At 37.9% G+C, this 8944-nt stretch overlaps 2 protein-coding genes across 2 annotated transcripts; both read left to right on the top strand.

The window, feature by feature from the left end:
• The first annotated feature begins 2291 nt into the window (after positions 1-2291).
• On the top strand, positions 2292-5393 carry kbtbd7 (kelch repeat and BTB (POZ) domain containing 7). Its single transcript, XM_051906516.1, has one exon. It carries the CDS (start codon positions 2614-2616, stop codon positions 4495-4497), a length of 1884 nt encoding a protein of 627 aa, XP_051762476.1. The 5' UTR covers positions 2292-2613; the 3' UTR covers positions 4498-5393.
• Positions 5394-5422: 29 nt separating this feature from the next.
• Positions 5423-8731, top strand: zgc:101559 (Ras-related protein Rab-33B-like). The gene is made up of 2 exons (XM_051906517.1): positions 5423-5738; positions 7130-8731. Exons 1-2 carry the CDS (start codon positions 5481-5483, stop codon positions 7568-7570), a joined length of 699 nt encoding a protein of 232 aa, XP_051762477.1. The 5' UTR covers positions 5423-5480; the 3' UTR covers positions 7571-8731.
• The last annotated feature ends 213 nt before the right edge of the window (positions 8732-8944 follow it).

Genomic DNA, 8944 nt, shown 5'->3' with positions numbered 1-8944 from the left:
TGTTTTGAGTTGGTTTTTGCACATGTCTTCGTTCTGTTTTCTGTGTTTTGAGTTTGTTTCCATGGTAATTCGGTTCTGAGTAATCCCATGCACCTGTGCCTCGTGTTATTAATTAGTTTGCTTTTGTATATAGCCCTGAGTTTGTTCTATTCTTTGTCTGATCTTGCATGTTTAAACCGGTTGTCCTGTTTGCATTTTGCCAGTCTGAGTATTCTGAGTGTTTTGCTTCTTTGAGTTTTCCTTTAATAAATTAACTGCAGTGAATAGGTCCTGTTCACCTCATTTTTGCTGTTGCTGCAACCGGCTATTGAGTGATACATAGAGTAGCCTATGTTCTATTCTTATGGTCCATACTTCCCTTATAACAAAGTTGTGTGCATTACTGTGTTAGATATCAAAGAACGAGGAGGTGAAAGGCTACTGAAGCTCCTTTAGGTGATGAAAATGGGACATCAAAAGCTCATTATTTTAGATATGAATCTAGCACAAGCAAGACTTACATTTAGGACCAGAAGATTGAGAAGCGTTTGCAACGTTTGTTCTGCTCGGAGACCCAAAGCGCTGCATGATTTAGATATTTAGATTTAGAATGTTTGGTTAGTTCATCAAAAAATTAAAATTCTGTCATCATTTACTCACCCTCATGTTGCTCCAAACCCGTAAGACTTTTGTTCATCTTCGGAACACAAATTAAGATCTTTTTGATGAAATCTGAGTGCTTTCTGTCCCTCCATGCAGCTACACACCTACCACTATGACACTTCAAAAAGTTCATAAAGAGATCATAAAATTAATCCATATGAATTGTGTGGTTTAATCCAAATTTTCTACGGTCGGATCCTATGATGCACAGATTTAGGCTTTTATTCACATGTAAACATTGATCAGGGAACATAAACAGAAACTCAACCGAACCTGCTTGACGCAAGAAAACAAACCTCTTGCAGAAGCTCAAACGTGCTGCGTAACACACGAGAATGAACTTCATTAGTTCTTGCACATCAAGCAAGCATGCTTGAGCTTCCGTTTACCATAACTGATGTGTGAGTTGATGAATGTTTATAAGTGAATAAAAGCCTAATCAGTCTGTTTATCATATAAAGTGGTCGTGTCTCTTCAGAAAATTTGGACTAAACTGCTTAATTCACATGGATTAGTTTTACGATCTCTTTATGAACTTTTTGAAGAGTCAAAGTGATAGTTGCGTATAGCTGTCTATGGAGGGACAGAAAGCTCTCAGAAATAAAAATATCTTAATTTGTGTTCTGAAGATCAACGAAAGTCTTATGGGTTTGGAATGACATGAAGGTGAGTAATTAACGATAGCATTTTAATTTTTGCGTGAACTAACCCTTTAACAATTATGTGTGAAAAATTCACTCTGTACATACTGAGAATAACAACATTTGATCATGAAATGCGAACAGCAGGTGATATTGTCCAAAACACTTTTAAATGATGTATTTGCGGGGTACAGATAACATAAACACACTGCTTGCAGAGATCATTGTTTTGAGTTCTCAAGGAGATGTTTTTTTGTTTTAATTTGTTTCTTTTTATTCCTTTCTTTTTTTCCTTGCTTTGAATTGAGCAGGACGCGGAGATCAGGTCCCAGGACATCAGGTAACGCCACATTATTCATCATATTGGAAAAGGTTTAAGTTGCGATATAATCTGTTGTGCTGTGCAGTACCATGTTAATGTATTCAAATTGGCTGATGACTGTATTGTTCTGTCAAGAAAATGAAAAAAAAAAATCCTTCTTAGTAATTAGTGATTTCACTCTAAAAATGTAATGAAATATAGGCTATACATTTCATATATGTGTGTGTATACATACATACATATTATATATACATAAATATTATATATACATATACATATATATATATATATATATATATATATATATATATATATATATATATAGCCTAAACATTTATTCTACAATTTATTCTGTTTCTTAATCAACAATTGTTATAAATTATACTTTAATCTTTTAAAACACATATCTAATATTTGAAACTAAATCCATATTTTATGTGATGTTGAGGCTATGTAGGCTATAATTCTGAACAAAGCTTTAGCAGGCCAACCGAACTTAATACAGACCGCTGAGAATGGCTACGTCTCAAATCCTAGTGAGCTGCCTAGAAGACATTGTTGGGTTTCATAGCCTTGGGCAACATTTTTGGCATCACACTGAGAACACTGGCTTACGCTGCCCATAAATGCTGTCTATGTAGGCAGCTCAATATACTTTAAGACACAGCCGATGTGACCAATCAGCGCTGTGTGTTGCAGCTCAGCGGTAGCATGCTTGAGTGAGACGTGCAACGTCGATGTTTCAAGATCAAAAGCCGAACGAAATGAAATTAAACGGGTCGGACATCATCGTTTGTCCTGAAAATCATTTCGTATTGTAAAAAAGGACCGCGTTTCATTCATGAAACATGGATACATTGTCAGGCAACAAAGAAGCGGTGATTGCAGCTCACAGCTCGTTGTTTTCATGACACTTTGAGCCCTTACGACAGAGCTGAGGGAGATTTGATGCCGCTGCCGCTCACTGACGGGATTTAGTTGCGTTCGGACGGAGAAAACAGGCTTAACATGGCTTCGGTTAACTGTTTCAGTGGTCCGGAGGAGCTGGAGGACACCAATCACGCTTTAAGTTTGATAAAAGAGCTGAAATTATTCTACGACTCGCAGCTTTTAGTCGACGTGACTATCGAAGTGGAGCCTGACTCGGAGTCAGAGGACCGAAGCGTTTCCTCCTCAGGCTGCTGCTCCTCTCGCGCTGGAAAAGTTTTCCAGTGCAACCGAAATATACTGGCAGCAGCGAGCCCTTATTTTAAGAGCATGTTTACAGGAGGGCTGTATGAGAGCACTCAAAGAAATGTCACTATTCACGAAGTGGACGCCGATTCAATGGCTGTCATTATTGATTACTGTTACACTGGCAAAGTGACAATCACTGAGGGCAACGTGCAGAGGCTTTATGCAGCTGCAAACATGCTGCAGCTGGAGTACATTAGGCAAGCTTGTGCTAACTTCATGACAAGAAGGCTGGACCTTTCTAACTGTGCAGGGATTTTGAAGTTTGCCGACACCTTTGACAATCTGGAGTTGAAGAGCAAAGCTCAAGAATTTATTGCGAAGAACTTTGTCCAGCTCAGTGCCAATGTGAGAGAGCTTTGTGAGCTGGACCTCAAGCAGATTAAAGAGATCCTCACACTGGATTCTCTGGACGTGGACTGCGAACTGAAAGTGTGCTCATTTGCAATACAGTGGATTGAGAGTAATCTGCATGTGGATGCAGAAGATGCACTGCAGGTCCTCAGATGCGTGCGGTGGTCGTTGTTTTCTGAGAAAGACAGGGTTTATCTAGATGGCCTTAAATCAAAGCCTTTTATACAGAAATATCTTTCGAATGTTCTAGATGGGGCTGCTGATGAGCAGAGCGCCACAATTTCAAAGGGCGCACATACTGCCAAACAAAGAATTGGCAAGAGTGCAAAAGAAATGGTGCTTTTCTTTGGACGACCAAATGAGCCTTTCATGTGCTATGATCCCTATACGGAGGACATCTTTTCTATGGCGTCCCCGGTCATTAACCTCGCCAATCAGAACTTCAAACACTCTCCTATGGAGACGTTTTTGGTCTGCACCACACCAGAGAACAACCTGTATCTCGCATCACAGCTGTCCAAACACTTCTGGGTCTACAATCCCTTGTTGAATTGTTGGCAGGAGCTTGCGGAAAGACTTCTCAGAAGAATTCACTCATACATCGGCTACCTCAACGGGCACCTGTACATTTTGGGTGGCAGAGATCCAGTATCGGATGCCAGACTCAAGGAAGTAGAATGCTATAGCATTCAAAGGAACCAGTGGGTTTTTGTGGCCCCTTTGCCTCATTCTTTGGGAAAGATGCAGGTTGTAACGGTAAACGAGCGGCTTTATGTGGTAAACAAAAGGAGGATGCTCAGCTACGAGCCGAAGACAAACCACTGGCTCCAGCGGGGCTCTCTGAAACGCAGTAAACTCCACAAAGCCTGTGTTTTTCAGGAGCAGATTGTCTGTTTGTGCGATATCCCTGTGGTCAAAGCGTATAATCCAGCTCGTGGAGAATGGAGGCGTATTGGAGACATTCCAATTGACAGCAGTGCTCTCAACTACCAAGTTGTGGAGCACAACAGCAAACTTCTGCTTCTAACTATTGCAATAGTCCATCACAACAAAAACAGGCTTATTATACATGAATATGATCCCACTAGGGACACGTGGAAAAACGTGGCCACCATGTTTGGATCCTCTTTCGGATCCATAAGCCTCTCCACCCGGGTGTATACTGCATGCTTGGGGTCTGGTCAGAATTTCATCTTGGAGGAGGATGACGACAGCGGCTCCAGTGCTGACTGGGACTTTGATGGATTGACTGATGCAGACTCGGACTCCGGCAGCTCAAGCTCCTTTTCAGATGAGAACTGGTAGTCTATGCAGTAACTAGTGTCAATCGTGGAACTGTGCGTAATAGAGCCAAATGTAAACATGCTGCAAAGTATTAGCTGTTGAAATTGTTAGCCTGGCTGGTTTGAAGTGGCTCACCCAGGCTCAGCCAGGGTAAAACCTACTTGAAATTTATGCTGTTTATACTATGAGTATTATTCAACAAAGGCTTACCTTTATGATATATGGCCAGTGAATGATACCTTGTCTCAGGATTATGATAAGTTGGTACAAAGAATTGTTAGTATTTTGACTCTGCCAGTCTTTGGAGGCTAATAAACAAAGAGCAGTATTACGCTGGAATCTTGAACAGGGTACAGTTGGGCTAGCAGCCCCTCTTAAGGAAAATGTGCTTATTTCTGGTCCCAAAGTGATGATCAGAAAACATACTTGTTTTATTTTTATTGAATATTGATGGGACCATTTAATCAATGTGAAAAGACATAGTAAGGTTTGTTTTGATTAAAACTCCTTCAAATATAAAGTGTTTGTAATGATATGAGGGCAAAGTTGTTGGTCAAAATTTGAATACACTTGTGATATAGCAAGATAACTTAGATACATACAGTATTCAAATGAACCACTTCAGGAAGGATGGACCATTTTCTATTTAGTCCACAAGTTGGGGGATTTCATAACCTCCCAATTATGCTATAACAACACCGTATTATCAGTAAATCTACACCATATACAACTTAGAGCTTTTAGTCATATTGTACCCTACCTCGTTTTACCCGTTTGTTTTTTCCTTATTTTTTATTAACGTCTAAATGTTATAGTTGTCTATTAAATTATTTCGTTTGTGTAATCTAATTTATAGGTTTTGGTCCTTTTAATACATTGTTTATATAAATAAATCATTTTATTTATTGCTTTTTCAATTGCAAGTCTTTTTTTAATGAGGTCACGGGAGTTCACGTTAAGCTCTCGTTCTTATCCTCTCGCGATATTTCTCCAGTATCAGAGCTATGGCAATAGAAAACACAACGGGCAGCAATGAATTCGCGACGATTTACACAAGAGACAGTCTCGCGAATGACTCGTGTCAGGAATATGACTGTCCTCAGTCGAGGGTGTTTAAAATAATCGTTATTGGTGATTCAAATGTTGGAAAGACATGCCTAACTTACCGGTTTTGCGGTGGCAAATTTCTCAAAAACCCCGAGGCAACAATCGGAGTAGATTTTAGAGAGAGGACCCTGCAACTTGATGGAGAAAACATAAAGGTAAGAAACCGTACAGTAGGCTAGAGTTTATTTAACCGATCTAAAAAGCTGCAAAAAGCATTTTGACCTTGAATAACAAGTATTTACATTCTACTCCACAATGGGTGCACTGTGTATTGTTGTTGACTGTTATGAAAAGTCCGCTCAGTGGTGCACAAACACCATTTTAAAATATTTGTAGAGTGTAAAAAAAAAAAAGAGTAGTTCATTATTGGTTAAATATATAATTCAAAATAATTGAATTAATTGCATGTCAAGTTACTGATGTGGTGTTTTGCCACACGTGTATAATAGAACTTTGGACCCAAAACTGCTGAGATAAGCCTTTATGACAACTAGTCGTGTTCTTCTGTATACTAGTACTTAATGTCTGCTATGAAAATTTTCTATTTATCCTAATCAGTTGTCAATAACATGTATTCGTTACTTCATTGAGCTCATTGTTTCAATCTTTAAATTAATACATTGTTTAAACTAATACATTGTTAGCTAACTGCATGATTTGTATATGTCCAAAGGCCTAAATAATGATAAAAAACAAAGATATGACATCCAAACTATGTAAGGTAGTACAACTAGATCTTTTTTATTGAATCCAAAAGGTTTTAATTAAATGTTGCTACATATAAAGGTATTTTAAAGATTTTGAAGTGTCAAAAGGTCATTCGGTTTAACCTCCAAAGGCCAATACAGCCATTTCATTTGTGATTAAAATATCTTAAAATGTAATAAATGTATATATATTTATTCTGGCATGATTTTATAACATCATATATCGACATAGTGCAAAAATGGTATTAAAATTATGTGTAGAAGTCGTTGCTTTGTTATGAGAAAGAATGACCGGAAAAATTAATTTCATGTTGAAGTCATTCGAAGTAACCAATATAAAGGGACCATTTTGGATCAAGTCATGTGCTCAATATCATGTGACAGAATGTGACATCATTCAGACACCTGCAAAGGACCACATGGTCATGAAGCAAAGTAACTAACTCTCTCTTAACTATTTGAAAAATTCATGTTTTCACTTGCTCATACGCATGTCCCGAAACATCAGGTCATTTGACAAAAGCAGTGTTAATTGATTATAAAAACAACATAATCTCTTTCTTAACATGTAATAAAACTTCAAAATTAATTATATCTCCATTATGTTATTATTATTATTTTTTTTTTTACACTTTTAAAAACCTTATTCATCAATGACCCATATGTACAATTCTGCAATTCTGAAACATAACTTGGACACAGTCACCTCTGATAACAGATCACTCTAGATTGTAATGTAGACACATGCATTTTCTGTAAAGCTGCTTTGAAACGATATGTATTGTGAAAAGCGCTATACAAACAAATGTGAATTGAATTGATGTAAACTGCATTCTCAGTTGCAGATATGGGACACGGCTGGACAGGAGCGCTTCAGGAAGAGTATGGTGGAGCATTACTACCGCAATGTCCATGCCATCATCTTTGTATATGATGTGACCAGTCTGGCTTCATTCGAGAGTCTGCCGGAGTGGATTGAGGAGTGTTGCCGTCACGCAGTCCCTCCCATGGTACCCCGCATCCTAGTTGGGAACAAATGTGACTTAAGAGGAGCAAGAGAGGTGTCCACTTTTTTAGCTCAGCGACTGGCTGATAGCTACAACTTTCCCCTTTTTGAGACATCTGCAAGAGACCCTGCAGAAAAAGAGCACGTAGATGCCATTTTCCTCACATTGGCCTACAAGCTGAAGAATCACAAGCCTCTTAGACTGAAACAGCTAAGTGAGAGCAGCTTCATACAGCTCGCTGGTGAACAGGAGAAGACTCCCTGTTTATGCTAATGCACTACAGTCAGTATCATGCAATAATTTAGGTTGACTAGAAAATGTGAGGGTGTCCTTAGCTTTCTGTATGAAGTCAAGGAAGAAAGAGTGATTAGGTAATATACAGTGTCTACAGGATTTCAGTTGGTGCACATGCAGTTTACAAATGTGTTTGGAAGCATAAACAATGGATCAAGTGAGAGTTTTGTTTTGTTAAACCACATATCATGAAGCAAGTGATGTTTGTTGCACCTGCCTTATTACCGCATATTATTATTTAAAAGCATTTGTGACTCTCCAGAACCATGCTCAATGACATGAAGACCTGACTCGGAGCCTGTTGTAACATTTTCTGTCTCTAATAACGTTGCATGTTTTTTCAATGTTATATTTAATGGTTATGACTATATTGTGACAATTCCATGTAGGTTGCTGTGGTTAAAATTCTGAAGGCAATCTGGAGAATGTCTGACGATCAGAAACAAAGCAGTGGCCCTCATTATTGTGCACCATGAGCTTTCTGATATGTTTACAGATAGAGAACAGTTAGGCTACTATTATCTTTATCTTTTATTATCTGTTTGCACTAGAAATTCTACTTCTTTATAAAAATCTATATTGTATGCAAGGCAAGCATGGTTTAAAGTGAACCAGAGAGAAATGGACAGTTGTGTAATGCATTACTAAGGCTATAGCTGACTCCAGTATGAACACTAGTGGGCGCCACTGTCAAAGTATTCAGAGCATTATAAGCATTCCTATGAAACCAATTGAGATTAAAAGCAAGGGGAAAAACTTCACATCCTTAATCTTAACTAAATGAAGAGCTGTTATATTCTAGCCTCAATGTGAAATATTTGCAAAACATGCTCTAAAACCTTTAACATATTAGTGATGTTTAATGTCTTACAAGCATCAATCAGACTTCCTCACATCTTAAAGGCTTGATTTCAGTCTTTTGTTTTGATTATGACAACCATAGCATTTGGAAAACAGGGACTGTATTGCACTTTAAATTGAGATTATGTCATGTCAAAAGTTTGTCTTCATTATTTGGCATCGTGTATAATTTTTTTTCTAAGCCTACTTGAGAGAAATATGTTGTCATTGTGTACATAGTTTACAATGCCTCTCATATGTGTTTGGAAGTGAATATGAAAATAAAATGCAATAAAGTAATTATTTTTATGTATTTTATATATTTTATAACAGTTGTGATCAGGATCTTAGATACATCTTAAGGCCCGGTTTCAGAGACGGGGCTTAAATTAGGCCTTAGTTCAATTAGGACATTTAAGTGGCTTTTATAAACGTGCCTTTGACAAAAAAAACAAAACAAAAACATAACTGATGTGTGTTTAGAGAAAAAACAACGACATTGACATATTTTAA

The sequence above is a fragment of the Ctenopharyngodon idella genome, chromosome 9 (assembly GCF_019924925.1).
Source record: "Ctenopharyngodon idella isolate HZGC_01 chromosome 9, HZGC01, whole genome shotgun sequence".
Classification (NCBI taxonomy): domain Eukaryota; kingdom Metazoa; phylum Chordata; class Actinopteri; order Cypriniformes; family Xenocyprididae; genus Ctenopharyngodon; species Ctenopharyngodon idella.
The sequence above is the reverse complement of the archived record's forward strand: the minus strand, read 5'-3'. Positions and strand labels throughout refer to the sequence as shown.

Bases quoted from the DNA above. Each gene is read 5' to 3' on its own strand.
- kbtbd7 (XM_051906516.1), top strand. From the start codon at position 2,614: ATGGCTTCGGTTAACTGTTTCAGTGGTCCGGAGGAGCTGGAGGACACC.
- zgc:101559 (XM_051906517.1), top strand. From the start codon at position 5,481: ATGGCAATAGAAAACACAACGGGCAGCAATGAATTCGCGACGATTTAC. The intron at 5,739-7,129 runs GTAAGAAACCGT...CTGCATTCTCAG, and splicing joins TTGATGGAGAAAACATAAAG to TTGCAGATATGGGACACGGC.